We start from the raw sequence: 20,555 nt of genomic DNA on the forward strand, positions 1-20,555 counted from the left end.
GTGGATTATGAAAGGTCAGGCACTCTTTTGTATGTATTGCTTCCCTGCCTTGCAGTCTATTTTTATTTTTCCTTGCTGCCTCTGCTGTGCAAATCAGCCTATGCACTGCTTAGTCCTGAGAAGACCATCTGTGTCACACTGCCTTGAACCTCAAGCCTCAAGCCGTGACACAGCCCTGCAGAACTCCTTCCTCATCCGTGTCCTTCTGGTCTCTGCTTCCCATTCCCCACACCTGCCTACGCTGCATTGTGACATCGACAGTTGACAAACTGTGGATCCTTAATTTTTTTCTTCTGGACTTCAATAAAAAGAATTTGATAGAAAGTTATGGAAGTGGCCAGGCATCATGGCTTGCGCCTGTCATTCCAACACTTTGGGAGGCCAAGATGGGCAGATCACTCAAGGTCAGGAATTTGAGACCAGCCTGGCCAACATGGCGAAACCCCGTCTCTACTAAAAATTCAAAAAAATTAGCTGGGCGTGGTGGTGCACGCCTGTAGTCCAGAGGATCCTTGGAACCCAGGAGTTGGAGGTTGCAGTGGGCTGGGATTGTGCCACTGCACTCCAACCTAGGTGGCAAAGTGAGACTCTGACTCAAAAAAAAAAAAAAGAAATTTATGGAAGGGAAAATAGCCATAATCACTTAGATTAGCTCAGCCACTTAAGTGAAAGAGATGCCGAGGGAGAGACTTAGACAGTTTGCTGGTAATTACTAAGCCTAGGAGAGGTGGCTGCAAAGATTAGGAGAGCTTGCTGTTTTAAAACCCCGAAACTCTACTTATATCTTAGTCAAGTAGGGAATAAATAACCAAATGGGAATTCTTAAGGCTCCGATATATCATGAGTATGAGAGTAAAACTGAGAAAGGAAAGGACACAAATTAGTGAGAATGACACTAATGTCAAATATATTTTCAAAATTTGTTAGTATCATTTTTAGATACAGTGACTGTTGTCTTTTGAGTCCTGGTTATGGTAAAAAGTATTTTGTTTCAATATAAAAGGAGGGAAAGCCTGTGTACCTCATTCCAGTTAAGCAACTTCTCAAACCAGTCAGCCTTGGGTAACAAGGCCAAATGTTCAACTATTCTGAGAGGTGAAACTAGATCCTTGAAGGGATCATGTGATGGCAGTTTTTCAAACCATAATGAACAGATTCATCAAACACATGTCATGAATAATCACTTGTTGTGATGTATTCACAAACAAACTGCTGAAGGGTAGAATGAGGTATTAATAAGATGACTGATTATAAAAATACACATGCAGGGAAGATGTTCAGCTTTTAAGATTGTATTAATAATAGCCTTATATTAGTTTTGTGTTGAATTCTTGTGACCTGCTGGCACTTTTTTGTAAGTATTGACTCATTTAATTACCCAGCTCCCAGAACTCAACCCTTAGAAGCCTAACCTAATTTCTTTAGTTTCCTGAAGCTCTGGGTGTCTTGGGTCCAGTTTGCTCTATAAACACATGCTGAAGCCTGTGTCTCTGTGTAATTTTTGGAGCATCATGGAGAGGAAGGTGTAAGTCATATATCCTTGTTCTCTGTTTGGAGATACTCAGTGGTGTGGTTGTCAAGGGTAACCTGGGCAGAAAGACCAGCAGGGCTCTGTGGTTCCATTAGGGATGTAGACGTCTCTCCTTTTAATCTTGCTGCTTTTGGTTGCCCTCTGGGCATCATTACTGAAGTGCTCCTTGGAAGAAAGAAGAGAACATTTGTCACCATCTCCTGTGGCTCTGGAACCAGCTCCCCTTATCAGTCACCAACTCAAGTGGTGTTCTGTGGGGACTGTTGCCAGTTGGCTTCTGCAGTGAGGATCCTAAACACTATGGAACTGACATGTTACCTGGGAAGTCCGTCCCACACCAGGCTGTCCAACTTCTTGTTCTTCAAAGCCCAGCTAGAGCATCAGCTCCTCTGGGAAACCCTTCCTGCATGCCTCTCCTGCCTTCCCCCATGCTGGTAAAATGTAAACACCCCCTCAGGAGCTCTCACAGCACCTCATGCTTATCTCTTCTTTGGCATTTGTCCCTTTGTTCCGGATTCATTGAATCGCTTATATTTCCTCCACCAGACTGAATACTGGAGGACCACATTCCGCTTTGTTTGGTTTTATTTTTCTAGCCTCTAATGCCATGCCTGGCACATAGTAGGCACTCTAAATATTCATTAAATGGATTTATTTGCCATTCTTATTTTGGCCCATAGACTCGGTTTCCCCAGCCTCTGCCCTTTGCAGATGCTTGAAATCTCCTGGCACATCTGTTTCTGTCCTGTCTCCTCCCCTTTCTCCCTTTTGCTGCAGCAGCTTTGCCCTGTTTCATCGGTTGCATGGGAGTTTGGGTAGGAAAATGGAAATCACTCAAGATATTTTGGGTGGCAAGGATTAACTATAGGGAACTGGAGGTGTGCCAAATTCATAGAGGTGTGGTGGAGTAGAGGGTCGGAAGGCTGTAGGAAGCTGCTGCTGCTGATCTTGGCTGCCTGCAGCACCAAAGTGGGGTCTCAAGAGTCCCTCACTGCAGAAGCAGCTAGCAAAACCCATGTCTGCCATCTGCTGACGTCCACAGGCCTGTCCCCAGCTGCCCCCTGGGAAAAGTGGCTTTTCTTGCTTTTTTCCCTTCAGTTCTTATGAGAGTGCCTCTCATTGGGAGAACTGAATCAGAAGTCAGCTGGAAAGGGAATCTGGGAAGTGCTAGTTTATAGGCATTTCACCTCTGAGGTACAGGCCAGTGCTTGGAAGAAAGGAATATCCACACACAAAATCTGGCATATCGAGAGCACTGCCTTGCTTCATCTGAAACCTTCTCCCTGAGCTGCCCACCCCCACCTTTAAAAAAAAAAAAAAAAAAAGAACAAAGCTCTGCCCATATTATTGGATGCTTTAATTTTGTTAATATGTGGGAACCCTCATCCTTAGTCCTATCCCAACAGTTAATATCCCCTCTGCCTATATTTTAGGTCTCCTGTGTTCTTCTTAAGAATTAAATCTTTCCTAGTCCAGAAGTTATAAGCATAATCTTTTGAAAAGTATATCTCATTTAATTTATAATACATTAGTCATTTGAAAATCACGGAATTTTTAGTGAGGCAATCTGAGTTTAAGTTAAAATCAGGTCCCTTATTAGCTACATAATTGTAGGAGAATCATTTAATCATGCATTCATGCATTTTCATATTTACCAGGCTTGTACTAAGTGCCAAGAACCAGGCTCTGTTAGGTACCACTGGCTGTTAAATGGTTATAATATACAAGCCCTATTTTCCTTACAGTTTGTTAAGAAATGTTTGTGATGGTGCTTTGTAAATTTAAAGTTCCATTGAAGTACTAATCATTATTTTCCTAATAGACAACAATTTATAAATTCATGTTTAGAATTCTTTAATAGAATTTATTATAGTTATAATACGTCAGCAAAGTGGTATCATGGTCATATTAAGGCACAACACCTGGAGTCAATCAGCCTCAATAAATATTTTTCTTTCTTGCTGTCTATATACTCAAGATTTAATTTAGCTTATACTATATACTTAATATATATACTCTCTATATACTCAAGATTTTTTGAGACTGTCTCCCTCTGTCACCGAGGCTAGAGTGCAGTGGCACAATCCCAACCCACTGCAACCTCTGCCTCCGCCTCCTGGGTTCAAATGATTCTCCTGCCTCGGCCTCCTGAGTAGCTAGGAGTACAGGCATGTGCCATGACACCCAGCTAATTTTTGTATTTTTGGTAGAGACAGGGTTTTGCCATGTTGGCCAGGCTGGGCTCGAACTCCTGGCCTAAAGTGATTTGCTCACTTTGGCCTCCCAAAGTGCTGGGATTACAGGCATGAGCCACTATATATTCAAGATTTAATTTTACTTAGCCTGGCTGCCTTGCCCATGGTTCTAGCAGGCAGGGATGAGGTTTAATTGTCCTACTAGAACAGGACACAGTAGGTGAGAGGTAAGTCCCCAAAGGAAGCCAGGCCTTCCCTCAGAACAAACAAGCAAACAAGCAAAACCAACAAATGTCCACATGTAACTCCTATCTACTTTTCTCTCATCTGATGATTTTGCTTTATACTCTTGAAAATATTGCCTCCATCAAATCACTGCCATTTGCATTCATCTTCTTTTAAATCTTCTGTACCTATCACTGGTACAATGGAAGACTTTCCCCCAAATGAACAAAAACCAACTGATTTGCTTTCTAGGAAACTGATTTGCTTTTCAGGAAACTGATTTGCTTTCCAGGAAACTGATTTGCTTTCTAGGAAACCGATTTGCTTTCTAGGAAGCTGATTTGCTTTCCAGGAAACCAGGGCGAGTATTAAATGACCAGCAAGTAGGCAAGGCTAGGAGCAAAACTGCACATTTATTTTTGGTCCCCCAGCTTCAGGAAAGAAGGTGTGGGGGAGGGGTGAGGTCCCTCGGTCTCTGGCAGGGGAGGCCAGGGGAGTCACCCAGTGGAGCTCTCGGGCGGAGTTCCTACAGCCCCGACAGGAGTGAGGGCTGAGGAAGTGTGCCCAGCGTGCCCGCCGGGAGTGGCTTTTATGTCCTGGGCCTGGGAGTGGGGGGGCAGTGGGCGGGACATAGGCGGGTTGGGGGCCGGGCGGTAGGCGTGGCTAGGCAGGTTCCGGTTTTTCTCTGTCGGAGGTCGGGTTGCACCTGCGCAGTCGACCCGTGCCTTTCCCGGGCGTGGGAAAGTTGTCGGTGAAGAACCCGGAACTGCGCCATCTTGCGTCCATTAGTCCAAACACCAACCTTGTTTGTTTCATCTTTCATCGGTGACTGTGGTTCCTCTTCTCCTTCAGGACATAACTCTTCCTCATAAGAACTACCCACACCGGGTAGTGTCCTCCTCTCCTTCTCATCCTCTCTTCACTTGGCTCTCCTCTGGCTTCCATTTCCACCACTCAATGAAACTACTCCTCTAAGTTGCCAGTGACCTTTAATTTGGCAAATATGTCCAATAGACATTTTTACATGAAGAGCTAAAAAGCAAGATGAACTTAGACCCTTATACTCACCCCATGCACAAAAATTAACTCAAAATAGATAATGGACTTTAAGTGCTAAACTATGAAACTTTTAGAAGAAAACAGAACATTTTCAAGATCTTGGGTTAGGCCAACTTAACTTTGATCACAAAATACCTCTACATTTTTACCCCTCTCTCCGCCACCCATTTTGAAGTTTTAATGTCAACATTTATATCTTTTCAGATTGTATATTCAGCATCCTTTTCATTTAGCTTGAAGAACTCACTTTAGTATTTCCTATAAGACAGTTCTGTGGTAACACACTCCCTCAGCTTTTGGTTTTCTAGGAAAGTCTTTATCTCACCTTCATTCCTGAAGGACAGCTTTGCTAGGTACTCTTGGTTCAGTTTTTTGTATTGTCCCTTCGGCACGTTGAATATATCATCATACTTTGTCATGGCCTATAATGTTTCTGCTGAGAAGTCTGTTGGTAGGCATATTGGAACTCCCTTATATATTACTCATTTCTTTTCTCTTGATACTTTTTTTGTCTTTGATTTTTGATAGTGTGGATATGTCTTGTGGTAGTCTTATTTGGATTGGATCTGATTGGAGACTTCTGGTCTCCCAGTACCTGGATGTTTACATCTTTCTCTAGGTTTGGAAAGTGTTCCGTTACTATGTCTCTAAATAAGCTTTCTACCCCATTTATCTTTTCTTCTGCTTTTATACTTCTATGACTTGAAGCTTGGCTCTTTTGGGGTTGTTTACAAATTCTGTTAAGTTTTCTTCATTCCTTTTTCTTTAAATATGTAAAACTGTCTTTATTTGGAAACAACATGATCATGTGTATAAAACGGCCCATGAAATCTATCATTATGCTTTAGAAAAACAAAACCCCAGGGTAAATGGGGAATGAATAAAATAAAGTATTACTGCTCTTTCAAAAAAAAAAAAAAAAAGATCTTGGGTTAGGCAAAGATGTCTTAGATCTAACACCAAAATCATGATCCATAGTAGGAAAAACATCGATCAATTCGATTTTTGAAATTCACAACTTTTATGCTTCAAAGACATTTTCAGAAAATGAAAAGATAAACCATAGGTTGAGAGAAAATATTTGCAAATTACATATCCAATAAAGGACTTGTTTCCAGAATACTCACAAGGGTAGGAACTCTCTTGTTCATTGCTGTTTCCTAAGCATCTCTTGTAGCTCTATTGAGCATCTAGAAGGTACTCGATAAATATTTCCTGGATAATCACAGCATTAATACAGTTTGGAGAATACTCTGTTAGGATTCTTTTTTTTTTTTTTTTTTTTTGAGACGGAGTCACGTTCTGTCGCCCAGGCTGGAGTGCAGTGGCGCGATCTCGGCTCACTGCAAGCTCCGCCTCCCGGATTTACGCCATTCTCCTGCCTCAGCCTCCCGAGTAGCTGGGACTACAGGCGCCCGCCATCTCTCCCGGCTAGTTTTTTGTATTTTTTAGTAGAGACGGGGTTTCACCGTGTAGACCAGGATGGTCTCGATCGCCTGACCTCGTGATCCACCCGTCTCGGCCTCCCAAAGTGCCGGGATTACAGGCTTGAGCCACCGCGCCTGGCCTCTGTTAGGATTCTTAATGACGTCTAAGGAGGAGAGAAAACAATCTTGAACATTTGTAGAACATTTTTGAAGCATTTGTACCTACTACATTTATTCCCTTTTCTGTTGTTGATATCATTATATCCATGCCACAGTTAAGAAAACAGAGCCATGGAGGGATTAACTTTTTGCCTGTGGTCAAATGCTGTTAAGTGGTAGAGTCAGAATCCAGATCTTGAATTTCTAATTCTACATTCAGTGTGTCATGCTTTCCACTGTTGTTGGGGAAATGTCTTCACTCCTGAGCTGATGATGCCTGGGACTGGTGCCTTCTCACCTTTCCTTCAGCAGTGTGAAATGCCTAGATCTCAGGCTTGTGGGCTGTTTTTCCAGACACTCCTTCCTGATGATCTGATGGCAGACACACTTGTCTGATCCATAAGAGCATGTCACGTGATAACTCAGGACTGTTTTCACCATGTTCGTTCCGAGGAGTTTGTCCTCCCAGGGCTTGTTTTCTACTTTTCCATCAGACCTTGGTATTTCACCAAATGTGTTTGACTGCCAACTGGGATCATGCTAGTCTAAGTTCATTTTCACTTCTCACTATGTTCTATGTTCCCGGCGTAGCTTTTTATTCTTTCTTTTTTTTTTTTTTTTTTTTTCTTGAGATGGAGTCTCGCTGTGTTGACTAGGCTAGAGTGCAGCGGAGTGATCTCGACTCCAACAACCACCTCCTGGGTTCAAGCGATTCTCCTGCCTCAGTCTCCCAAGTAGCTGGGATTACAGGCGCTCACCACTATGACTGGCTAATTTTTGTATTTTTAGTAGAGATGGGGTTTCACCATGTTGGTCAGGCTGTTCTTGAACTCCTGACCTCAGGTGATCCACCCTCCTTGGCCTCCCAAAGTGCTGGGATTACAGGCATGAACCACCACACCTGGCCCAGTTTTTTATTCTTAACTGTGAGCAGGTTGAGACGTAGGATAACAGATGGAGCTGAAGATGGTATGATATGGTGCCAGTTACTATATGATGTCATCAGTAAGCCTATTCCAAGAATCGTGCCTCGGGCATCCTTAGAAAATAAAGATGTTACTTGAGACTGAGAGGAGGGCAGCATTGGGACACTTTGAAAAAAGCTGGGGTCTAGGGGGCCTGGTCGATCAGCCTCAGCTCTGCTGTTTGTTGTATCTCAGTTATTTCATGTTCCTTATTCTGTGCTTCCAAATTAGTCAAGTGAGGAGGAGGTTAGGGTAAATATACTTTCAGGTCTTCTCTGCTGTCTAAAATTGGGTTGGGTAGGCTAGCCAGAGCTAATCAGGGCTTCTTGAGTCTAGGTATCAACTTTATCACCCTAGCGATGTGCTTTGGTTTTTACCCCCAGCTGTGCAAATTAGTTTTCAAACTTCCCAGGCAGGAATGTAAAGGCTGAACTTTGGCAGCCCATTAATGGGATAAACAAGTCTAGTGACAAAAGACTGAAGATTGAAAATGGAAGAGGTGGAGGCAAGGATTGAGAGCTGAATTTTGGTATATTGTCTACATGCTACCTTGCCTGTGTCATCCTTAGTGGCCATGACAACAGTGGTTCTAAAACATACCTCAGTTGTATGGTATTTGCCACTCCTGGCCATAGTCCATTGCTGTTTTTATCCCTAGCTCCCACCCAGCCAAGATTAGCCTGGGAGGAAGGACAGGACCCCAAAGGGCAGGCAGCCTGTTAGTGCAGAACAAGTCCTGGAGCTGGCCATAGGTTCTGTCTGAGTTCTGCCATGGACGTGCTGTGTGGCCCCCATCCCTCCTCTGTCAAAGGAGCAGTTCTAAGCTAGGTGATATATAAACCTCTGTGCTCTGTGAGTAAGCATATGGACAACACCACTTTGTCAGGCCCAACAAGCCTAATTTTGATGCACTGCGAAGCTCTAATGAGTACAGCAGTCATAATCATAAATAAACTGCCAGGGCTGCCATGGATGTGTTAGCCCAGGCACAGTCTACTAATTTGCTGATGGTAATCAGACAGGAGCTGCTGCTGTGGGAGGGAGCATTCATACTTAGAGATGCTGCCTGAAAGTGCCTGAAACACGAACTTGGAAACTTGAGGCTTAAAGGAATCTTAAAGGTCATCCATTCCAGTTTCTTTTTATCTCAAGCTGAAATCTGCCTCCCTGTGGCTGCTATCAATTGATGTGCAGATAACAAAGCTTGCATATCATACAAGATTTTCTATTTTTAATTTCTGGAAGGAGCTAAGAATAATATGTGCAGGATCCATGTTCCTTATGCCTCTTCATAAGGAAATCCTGGTTTTCTGTGGGCTGGTTAGCAGTGAGACTATTTCCTTAAAAGGTGATAAGAATGATTGTGCTACAGTTTGATCAGTATCTTATTTCAGAAGAGAACCCCCATTTTTATCTGTGGGTGTTTATTTTATGCACTTACATAAAATAATCAGTGTATTAAATAACTACTTTTGAGCCTCTTCTATCTGCAGTGTACGATGCTAAGTTCCAGAGCAGACAGAAGCATTGGTGCCTTATTACGGGTGTATCATTCACACATTGCTTCACTCAACGACATTTATTGCTTTCCGGCAGGCTCTGGTTCTTGCCCTTATGAAGTTTTTGGTCTGTTGTGGGAGAGAATGATTGATTAGTTATCAGTCACGCTGCATTGAAATTATTGTTGACTTTTCCATCCCTTTAGGCTCTATTATCCCTGAAGCAGAGGTTACATACTGTGCATTACTGAATTTCCGGTATCTAGCACAGAATAGGCACATAATGAATATTTGTTAAATGAGTCTGTGGTTGAATATATGAAGGAAAAAGCACAGACTTTGGTGTCTGCTCTGAGCTAAATCCTGACTGAGCATTTGCTAGCCATGAGACTGGGAATAAAGACACAAGCCTTCATAAAATAGGACCTACTTAACAGGGTTGTTGTGAGGACTAAAAATTAGGATATACAGAGTGCTTAGCCTAGTGTTTGGCATATACTTCTAAGAAAACAATGTATATTCTTTTCCTACTGTAGCTCATTAAGGTGCCTTTTGCATCTGTATAAAAAAACTAAATGAAAATATATTTCTTTTTTTTTTTCTTTTTTGAGATGGAGTCTTGCTCTGTTGCCCAGGCTGGAGTGCAATAGTGCAATCTTGGCTTACTGCAACCTCCACCTCCTGGGTTCAAGTGATTCTCCTGCCTTAGCCTCCCTAGCAGCTGGGATTACAGGCACCCACCACCATGCCTGGCTAATGTTTGTATTTCTAGTAGAAACAGGGTTTCCCCATTTTGGCCAGGCTGGTCTTGAACTCCTGACCTTGTGATCTACCTGCCTTGGCCTCCCAAAGTGCTGGGATTACAGGTGTGAGCCACCATGCCTGGCCATGAGAATATATTTCTAGAATTCATTGGATTGCTAGTGTTTTGAAATTAAAGATGGCCCCACAGGGGAGGCCCCACCCCTTAACTCTTTGGAAGGAGCATGAGTTAGGTTTACCATCGTAAAGAGGAAATCCATACCGGACGTTTCAAAATCACTGATGGAGTAAATTTGAAATATTCTCATCATAAAAAATGTTAAATATTTGAGGTGATGGATATATTAGCTCGATTTAATCATTCCACATTATGTTCAAAAATCATAGTTATCACTTTGTACCCCATAAATGTATACAACTATAATATGTCAATATGTAATAATAATGATGGTAAAAGAATTAACTCATGATTCTGAGGAAGCTGCAAAAGTCTACAAATTCTGGTAACGGGGCTAGACCTCTGGTTGGGTAGACCACAGTTTTCTTTTGGATAGAATCATTTTCTCTTATGATACTTAAAATTCTTAAGGTAATGATGAAATAACTTATTTTTAAAATACCACATAAATTTAAATAACAGTTTATAGTTTCAAATATGTTTGGTTTATTTCTTTCTAATGGGAACAGGATGAAAGGCATATACATTCTTTAAGCCAAACCTTTAGCATCATATTAAATATGTTGCCTGACTTATTGGTGGTGAAGTTGGTAAGACTAAGATAATGACTCTTATGAAGAGCAGCTTTATGGACCACTTCATTCTCCAGCCAGTAAGATAAGTATCATTGGTTTTATCATGTGGTCTTGATTTTTCATTTTATATATGTTCACTCATTTACAGCTCAAAAACAAAAGATATGAGGAAAAACTAATTAGAGTTATAGACATTAGATTCTGATTTTAGGATGCATTGTTAATTTCTATATACAAAAACATGAACTTGTTTGTCTTTATTTTGCAAGGAGTGTGCTTTCTGTTTTATCTTTCATTTTTAAAATGTTGAAATAATCTTAAAGTCACAAACATTAGAAGCACAGTACATGTAACGTTTTCCCCCTGAATTATTTGAGATTAGGTTGTGGACATGAAGCATCATCACCCTAAATACTTCACCGTATTCTTCCAAGGACACTTTCCTATGTATTAGGTTGGTGCAAAAGTAATTGTGGGTTTTGTCATTACTTTTAATGACCAAGACCACATGCAATTACTTTTGCACCAACGGAATAACTGCAATATGCAGGTTGAGTATCCCTTATTTGAAATGCTTGGGTCCAGAAATCAGTGTTTTGGATTTTGAGCTTTACAGGTGTTGGAATACTTGCAGTTACACTAGTTGAGCATCTCAAATTTAAAAATCCAAAATCTGAAGGTGCTCCCATGAGCATTTTTATGAGCATCTCATTGGTGCTCAAACAGTTTTAGATTTTGGAGCATTTCGGATTTCAGATTTTTTGAATTTGGGATACTCAGCCCTCTAATAACCAAACTCAGGAAGTTAACCTTGGTGCATTCCTACTATTTATTCCTCAAAACCAAGGTACTGTTCCCTGGGGGGTCTTCTGGCTAGTGGAGACTATCTGGGCTCAGGTGTTAGCTTTACCCCTAACTAACAATCACTTAACCTCTCTGTGCTTCTGTTTTTTCCTTTGTGGTGCAGATGATAATAGTATCTGTCTACCTCATAGTGTTACTGCAAACATAATTGTGTGTATGTGTGTAGAATGGAAGAGTGCCTGGCACATGCTAACCACTGTATGTGTGTTGGCTTTTACTATTAACATACCCCCTTCTCCACTCTGTGTGTGCTGTACTGTGCCTGCATGGTGAGAAACTATAACCCTTTATTCTCCCCTAACCTTGCCTTTCTTTCTTACATGATCCAAGGAATGTGAGAAGCAGCATTAAATTAAAGCTTATGTATATTCTACCCATATCTTGTAGTCATTGCAAAGGCTCTTATATTTAGAGGTGATTTTTAAAAAACCTGCTCTTTGTCCCATTTCTGGAGCTAGAGTTAATTTTTAGATACATTCGTCCTTTTGTGTATTGGGTGTCTACACAGAATTGTCATTGGGAAGTATTTTCAAAGCCCTAAGATGTGCTTTGCAGTGGAAATCTTTCAGGGCTATAAGAATGGATAATTTCCTGGCTATTAGTTGAATAAGAAAGACACATTTTGCCTTTCAGAGATTGTTATATTTTATAATGCAGAGATGGTTTTGAATATATTTAGTTTTTAAATATTCAGTAGGTGGTGTGCTAAAGCTTAGTGTCCTTAGGTAGGCCTCTTGTTACAAGTAGAGGAGGAGATGGGTGAGGGAATTGGTTTGGCTGGCCACCGTTTCTAAGAGGAAGGGCACCTGGAAATGGAAAGAAATGAATTGACTACCAACCACATCATCCCCTGGTGGCCATGGCTAGGTTGAATGAGAATGATGGTGTTGGCATGAGTCGGGTGAACCTTATTTTTTAAAAACTGATAGTCATCCAGAAACAGAAGGACAAATAATGTACGTCTCCACTTACCTGAACTTCTATCACTTTGTGGAGCCTGGCTAGCTGAGACCAAGAAGGTGGGTGGAACCTGGGAAGAAGAAGTAGGTGGGAGAAGAAACAGGTGGGCTTCCCTGGAGCAGGGCAGCCATGCTGGGAGAAGCAGAAATGAAGTGGAAGCAGGAAGACATCAGCTTTTAACATGAGCAATCATTTTCAATTAGTAATAATGAAAGGCAGTGAGAACCCTGCTTTTAGTGGGGTGCTTGGGAAGAACAAGTAATTCTTTTTTTTTTTTTTTTTTTTTTTTTTTTTTGAGGCGGAGTCTCGCTCTGTTGCCGGACTGGAGTGCAGTGGCCGGATCTCAGCTCACTGCAAGCTCCGCCTCCCGGGTTCCCGCCATTCTCCTGCCTCAGCCTCCCGAGTAGCTGGGACTACAGGCGCCCGCCATCTCGCCCGGCTAGTTTTTGTATTTTTAGTAGAGACGGGGTTTCACCCTGTTAGCCAGGATGGTCTCAATCTCCTGACCTCGTGATCCGCCCGTCTCAGCCTCCCAAAGTGCTGGGATTACAGGCTTGAGCCACCGCGCCGGCCAGAACAAGTAATTCATGCCTTTTAGGGTTCAGTTTGATTTCCAGCTTTGTTTTCTACTGGCTGTCAGCTCCGGGGATACCAGTACCTGCCTCACCGGCATGTGTATGTGAGCACCAAACATAGTACTTGCCACATTCTAAACAATAAATATAATTTCTCATTATTATCAGGTTTTTCATTACTGTTTCAGTGCCTTCCTCCTACCCCAGTATATACCGTGGATCTCTGATTTCTTCCATGTCTGCTTTGTCCTGTGATTCCTGAAATAGAGTCTGTTGGTCTCTGTTCCTAATGTAATTGAAAAGGCTCTACAAGCTTTGGATGAGTGAAGGAAGCTGAAATCTTTGTTTTAATCTACATATACTTCTACCTCCCATGTTATAGATGTGGCAACCTTAAAATTGCTGTCTGTGGTGTGGATATTTATTTATGGGGCTAAGCAAGGTAGCCTTGGTTTTGGTTAAGAGAAGGGATCATTTCTATTTTTAAAAAAATTGTGTTAAATATAATTTTAGAAAGAACTTAACATCTTATCCAGGTCAATGTAAAATTCAAATGAAACACATCACCTCTCCCTACAGGTAAATCTCTCTTTAGAGAAGAGCTCTGTGCAGAAGACCTATGAATAAATGGAACTTACATATCTCTAATCCCATTTTTCCTGAATTATGTAATTATTTTAGGTCAGTGATATAGTAAATGAGGTCTGTCATGTTTTGGCTTTGAGTTTCTTTATTCTCACCTATGCTGTGTCCATTGTCTGTAAACAGATACTTAAGTACGTAAAAGACTCTTGTCATTTAAAGGTATCCCACAGGGAATGACAGTAATTACCTGTCAAATGTCAGGTGGTGAGGTACCAGGCATGATGGGATGTTCCAGGGAAGAGGCAAGGGTGGAGCTGGAAGCTAGGGACAGGTGGGGTCTGGACAGTCAGACCCCCTTGAGGGTGAATTCCTGTGTCCATTACCCCTTGTCTGAAAGGGACAGAATTAACTCAGGCCCTACTCAGTCAGGTTGGCAACCCAAGAGGTGAGACTCGTGGGTGGGATGCAACCACCACCCTTTAGGTGCTGGGAGCAGTGATTCTGTCTAGGGGACTATATCATCATGATTCTGGCCACCTGATCTTTTTCTCTCTCTCTCTCTCTTTTTTTTTTTTTTTTGAGATGGAGGCTTGCTCTGTCGCTGTTGCCCAGGCTGGAGTGCAGTGGCGCAATCTCGGCTCATTGTAAGCTCTGCCTCCCGGGTTCACACCATTCTCCTGCCTCAGCCTCCCGAGTAGCTGAGACTACACTGGCCACCTGGTCTTTTTACTCACACTCTGACCCAAAGGGAGAGAAGGGCACTGGCTACATGATCAGAGGTTCAGGAGGAACAAGCATGCTAGTTAGAGAAACCAAGCAGCGTCATTTATATGGACTGTACCAGTTTGGTGGTGTCAGGAAAAGGCTGTGACTTCAAGGGTCTGCCATAGCCCAGTGCTGTGGGATGCCTGGTATGAGGTTCAAGCACAATGACAGGCTCCCCAGCTAGTGCATGGAGCTACAGCTCTTCCAATCCCCTGCTCAGGGCAGACCCAGAGATGGGACAGGGTTGTTTTCTCAGGTGGAAAGCTCCAGGGACTATAACTAGGTGGGGCTTGGAAGGCCACTACCACACCAGCCTCTCCCCGCCCCACCCCACCCCCAGCCTTCTTCCCTTTGGCTAGTGTGGTGTCGTGCTTTTGGAACATATTTTGGTCTGAGTGCGGTTGCTTGCACCTGTAATCCCAGTACTTTGGCAGGTTGAGGTGGGAGGATTGCTCAAGCCCATGAGTTTGAGACCATCCTGGGCAACATAGACCATGTCTCTAAAAAAATTAAAAATTAGCCAGATGTGGTGGTGCACACCTGTAGTCACCGTTATTCTGGGGGCTGAGGTTGGAGGATTGGTTTAACCTAGGAGGTCAAGGCTGCAGTGAGTGTGATCGCCCTGCTGCACTTCAGGCTGGGTGATAAAGCAAGACCTTGTCTCAAGGGGGGAAAAAAAACCATATACGTATACATATATGTGTGTGTGTGTGTGTTTGTATACATATATATTTTTTAAATGAACATCTGAGACATGAATATTACAAACGGACTCATCTATTGGAAAAGTGGAAGGTACCTGGGAGATCCACTCTCATGGCCTTTGTTTCTAGAGAGAGCTTACCCTTGCTGAGACACTTACGCTACTAGAGAGCAGTGTTTCTGCACCAGAATCTCCTGGAGGGCTTGTTAAGTTTAATTGCTGGGCTCCATCCCCAGAATTTCGGAATTGGTATGTCTGAGGTGGGGCCTGAGAAGCTGCAATTCCAACAAGTTCCCAGGAATGCTGCTGCTCCAGCGGCCTTGAGAACTCCTGTGGTAGAGCAATCCATTTATTCATGCTATGAATTTAAATTATATAGATAGTTGTCTACCATTACTATAAATATCTTTTCTTGATATGCCTGTCTATGTCTCCTTTGAACAGGTATTTTGATGTTGGACTGCATAAGTTCTTAATCAGGTAAGCCAATAATTTTTATTTTAGGTAACATTGAATAACATGTCTATTATGAAAGACTGAAACGGAAAATCCTTGTTAAATATCTTGATAAATAATGGCATTTGCATATATATACTTGTCAAGAAAACATTACTAACACTAGTTATTTTGTGGTTCCCAGAATCACACATGATTAAGCAATTAAAGAAATCAAGGTTTAAAGTGGCTTATTTCTGAAGTGATAGTTACCTGAGATCTCAGACAGTATAATTCCAACTACTAGGCTGCTGGAAAAACCAATTGAAAAATTAGGAGTGCCAGCTTGTATTCAGACATTAAACAACCCACTTAACCAATTTTCCCTCCACTGAATTTAGTCTTTTTAAGTGGAATCTTTCAGTTGCTTTATAGTTGTGAAGATACAACCTTGTTCATAATTGAAAGAGATTACAGATGACAGTTTATATCCTAGTTTATTGGTGATTTTTACCAGAGTTGGCTTATGGGACATATTAATTTCAAATAGCTATTAAATCTAATAGAGGTTAAATGGAAATATACCAGCACTGTAGTTTTAAGAATATGCATATTTTGTCTGCTATCAATTTTGCTGTGTTTTCTAAATGTATTAATATTGAGCATGTATTACTCTAATAATGGTAAATAATGATCATTAAAATGCTTGTCAAAACTATTGAGGGAAGCAGAAATGGTTGCTGAAAGACTGCAAGCTAAAGATGACAAGGAAACCAGAAATTATGTAAAGCGATTTGCTTTCTGCAAGTGTGTATCTCTAAATGCTAGTTAATACTGTCTAATAGCCTGATAATGAACAGTCTGTAAACGCAATGTGATTTTTGGGTAAGTGTTATGTTGGTTTCGTTCTCTACGATGCATGGCCATCTCCCTACTGGTAAGATGCTCTTTGGGAGGAAGTGTACATAATTGACATCACCTTTAATCCCACCAAAAACCACATTTCCTCTGCACTGGATATGGTGGTGTTCTGAGTAAGGCCATGCAGGCCTTGTCCTCTTTGACCTCTTTTCCAAGGCCTCATCCAAGGCTGCACAGTGAAATCTCCTCGGCTTCCCCCCTACTCAAGGAATATGCATGGTCCTGGCTTTCTCCAGGACCATCCATACTTACTCCACAGATAGTAGAGTGTGAACTGCTATCTTTGACACAACAAGGTTAAATACATTTTAGCAGGAAGGACAAAGAACCAGCAGTCATGGGAAAGCAGGCATGAGCATTCCATATTTGAGCTGATCAGAAGAATCTGGATGTATTATTACTTCAGGGAGTAGTTCGAGTTTTTTATTTAATGTCTTTGGTGCTTTGTATAACTCCCATTGTACTGTTCCCTTATTGCCTTGTAGTGGATGCAAATTTGTACTCTTATTTTTTATAGTAAATTTCTTGAGGTCAGGGATCATGTCTTAGTCACCTATCAATGATTAGATTCAGAAGCTTGTATAGGATGAACCTTCAACAAACATTAGTGCTAGCAGGGAATGAATGAGATGAGACGAAAAGGACAAGAGGGGTGAAGCAGGTTGAGAAGAAGCTGTACAGTCATTTATTCAGCAAATAACTTAAGCTTACCATGTGCCACTTACTTGGATATGCCTAGGAATGCTGTCACTTGCAAAAACAGACATTTGATTTGAAGCTTTCCATGTGCTTATCCCTTGCCAGGCTTGTAGTTGGAGCAAATGGTGGGTCTGCCTCTGCTATCCCTCCTCTCTTTCCTTCTTCTGGGCTCCAACCCTTCCTCCTATGTTGGGTCTGGAGGAAGGAGAGAGAGTGGTCAAGTGGCTCTAACGTGACTGAGGCTGGGATCCCCTCGCTCTGGCAGGAGGCCCTTGTGGGCAGGTACTGGAAGATGCTCTAACTGGTCACCTTAACCAGCATTCTGTGAAGCGAGCACTATTGGAAGAGTAAGGCTTCTCTCTACCTTGCCATGCTGTCTTCTGTGTTTCCTTTCCCTCATTCGGGTAGGGGGCAGAGAAAATTAGCAGGTTTCTTGCTTATCCTACTGGGGAATGAGAGGTTAGTTTTGCAGGCATCCCTAGCCTCTGGGAGTAGGTCTCTTCCTCTCCCATCACATGACAGCGTGCCCCACTAAGCAAACAACTTAATGACTCCAAGGAATCTCTTCCTCTTTCCTCTTCCCAGCTTGGGAGTAAGGGGTAGGGGTGGTAAAGATGGTGGTTGGGAGCAGAGGCAGTTCTCCATCTTGCAGTGATCCCAGAATGGGGTGGATCTCACCTCTTTATTTGCAGCTCTCTTTAGAAAGTGAGTATTTTCAGGCCGGACTTGGTGACTCACACCTGTAATCCCAGCACTTTGGGAGGCCAAGGCAGGTGGATCATGAGGTCAGGAGATCGAGACCATCCTGGATAACACAGTGAAACCCCATCTCTATGAAAAATACAAAAAATTAGCCAGGCATGGTGGTGGACCCCTCTAGTCCCAGCTACTTGGGAGGCTGAGGCAGGAGAATGATGTGAACCCAGGAGGTGGAGCTTGCAGTGAGCCAAGATCGTGCCACTTAGCTCCAGCCTAGGTAATAGAGCAAGACTCTGTCTCAAAAAACAAACAAAAAAAAAGTATTTTCAACCATGTGCAGTGGCTTATGCCTGTAATTCCAGCACTTTGGGAGGCTGAGGTGGGCAAATCACTTGAAGCCAGGAGTTCAAGGCTAGCCTGGGCAGTATGAGAAAAAATCCTGCCTCTACTAAAAATACAAAAATTAGCCAGGCGTATTGACACACACCTGTAATCCCAGCTACTTGGGTGGCTGAGGCACGAGGATCACTTGAACCCAGAAGGCCAAAGCTGCAGTGAGCCGAGATAGGGCTGCTGCACTCCAGCCTGGGCGACAGAGTGAGACTCTGTCTCAAAAGAAAAGAAAAGAAAAAAAAAAAGAGGTATTTTCTGCTCCCAGCTTGGGAGGGAAGTCAAACCTGATGGGACCCAGCACCATTTATGACTGGACACCTTAATAAGAAGTGTTTCTTTGAGACAATGACCCTGAAGCTAGGTTGAAGAGGGTGGGGGCATGGTGGGGTTAGCAGTGAGGGGATGGCAGCAACAGCTCCTTTAAGAAGATAAGCTGTGAAGGGGAGGAAAGAAAGACAGGGCAGCTGGTGGAGAGGGTGGGTGGAGTGGGTATTTTTTTCTTTTTAATGGGATGAACTCTTGTGTTTAGCCACCAGAAGGTCTTAAGTGTCCTTTAGACTTAGAGAAAGCAGTTTCATTTAGGTGGAGAGAAGTAGAGCCTGATTGCTGGGGGGAGTGAGTGGCCCCTTAGTAACCTCAGACAGCAATGGCATTTTCTTGTAAATATATCATTAGAGAAAACCTTAGAGGGTTGGAAGAGTGAAAGGGATGGTCCTTAAGGAATCCTTCTCACTCTATAATGGCCAAGAGAAGAAAATATACTTCCCTTTGTAAAAGAGCAAATGTGGGAGAAATTGTCATAGGTTTCCTCCTCCCCTCTAAGATTAACTACATTTATTAGCTCCAACAAGCTCTTAATGTGCAGTTTGGCTTGTCAGGCTGTATTGAATACTTAGTGTTTGGCTTAAAAAAAAAAAAAAAAAAAAAAAAACTACAGCATGCCTGAAATTAATCAGCTGCATCTTTTAATTGATGGAAGTCATGTCAACTTCTCTGGAATGACATAAATTTCCACAAAGCCAAGAGCCCTATCTTTGATCTCAGACTAGGCATTTGCAAGGAGGGACATGCTTCCTTTTAAACCTTGAAGTGCTCTACTGAGCCATGGGGGCAGGAAGGAGCTGTCACATTTAATGAAATGTGGGCATTTTTGGTATTAGTGTTTTGTGATGACTGTGGGAAAATTCAGTGAGCTCAGTTCTGCATCTTATGGAAATCATAGACAGAAGCAGCAACCACAACTCACTTAGGAATGGCCTCAGAAGAAGCCTGCTGGCTGGAGTTCTTAATGTGACACTGCGTAAGAAAAGCTGACCAACCTGGAGAAAGAGATTACAGAATAAAAATCTGTTTCATTATAGATAACAGGGTGGCTTGTTTAAATTTAGCTTAGTTTAGCTTTGGCAAGAAAGTAAATGATTTTTGGTTTGATTCTTGCTGACTGAGGCATGTTTCTTTTTCTTTCTTCTTTTATCTTTGAATAGATACGGGGTTTTGCCATGTTTCCCAGACTGATTTTGAACTCCATGAGCTCAAGCGATCCTCCCGCCTTGGCCTCCCACAGTGCTGGGATTACAGGCATGAGCTACTGCACCTGGCCAGCATTTTCCATCTTACTCAGAATTACAGCCAGCACTGTCTCTTTTAAGACAAAGGTGTACATGTGGTCTCACTTATATGTGGAATCTAAAAAAATTGAACTCATAGAAATAGTAGAATGGTAGCTACCAAGGTCTGGGAGTGGGAATGAAGAAATGCCAAGGAATACAAAATTTCAGTTAGACAGAAAAAGGAAGTTCAAGAGCTCTATTGTATAATAGGGTGACAATAGCTAATAATGATGTATTCTTGAAAATTGCTAAGAGAGGAGATTTTAGGCTTTCTCACCACAAAAAAAATAAGTATATGAAGAAATGCATGTGTTAATTAGCTTGATTTGTCTGTTTCACAATATGAACGTATTTCAAAACATGTTGTACACCATAAACATATACAATTTTTGTCAGCTAAAAAATAATATTTTAAAAAAGATGAATGATACTTGTTTTGTTCCGTCCCCTACCTCTGACTGCTCCTGTCTGACCACCTCAGGTGGGGCAGTAGTTTTCAGTGGAGCAGGATAACATCGTGACTTAAAAAAAAAATTGACACATTGTGTTTGTATTTATGGGGTACAATTTGATGTTTTGATGTATTTATGTTGTATAATGATCAAATCGGGGTAGTTAGCATATCTGTCATCTCATGCATTTGTCATTTGTAGTGAGAACATGCTGTATTTGGTATTATACAATAACTTTGATATAATATACAATACCTTACTATTAACCATTGTCACTCTACTGTGCAATTGAACACCAGAACATACTCTTCCTATCTAA

At 42.1% G+C, this 20,555-nt stretch overlaps 1 protein-coding gene across 7 annotated transcripts in view; it reads left to right on the forward strand.

Annotated features, from left to right (window-relative positions):
• HHAT (hedgehog acyltransferase) overlaps window positions 1-20,555 on the forward strand; it is a 348,767-nt gene that overhangs the window by 171,524 nt on the left and 156,688 nt on the right. For 6 of the 7 annotated variants that reach the window (XR_004433737.1, XM_033196750.1, XM_033196753.1 and 3 more), the window contains one exon: window positions 15,472-15,507. The exons of the other annotated variant lie outside the window; for it this stretch is intronic. Coding sequence is in view for 5 of the 6 variants with exons in the window: in XM_033196750.1 (XP_033052641.1) it covers window positions 15,472-15,507 (36 nt within the window). In the remaining variant the exon portion in view is untranslated. The remainder of the gene's footprint in view (window positions 1-15,471; window positions 15,508-20,555) is intronic. 7 annotated transcript variants of the gene reach the window in all.

The sequence above is a fragment of the Trachypithecus francoisi genome, unplaced genomic scaffold, assembly GCF_009764315.1.
Source record: "Trachypithecus francoisi isolate TF-2019V2 unplaced genomic scaffold, Tfra_2.0 Lachesis_group5, whole genome shotgun sequence".
Lineage (NCBI taxonomy): Eukaryota > Metazoa > Chordata > Mammalia > Primates > Cercopithecidae > Trachypithecus > Trachypithecus francoisi.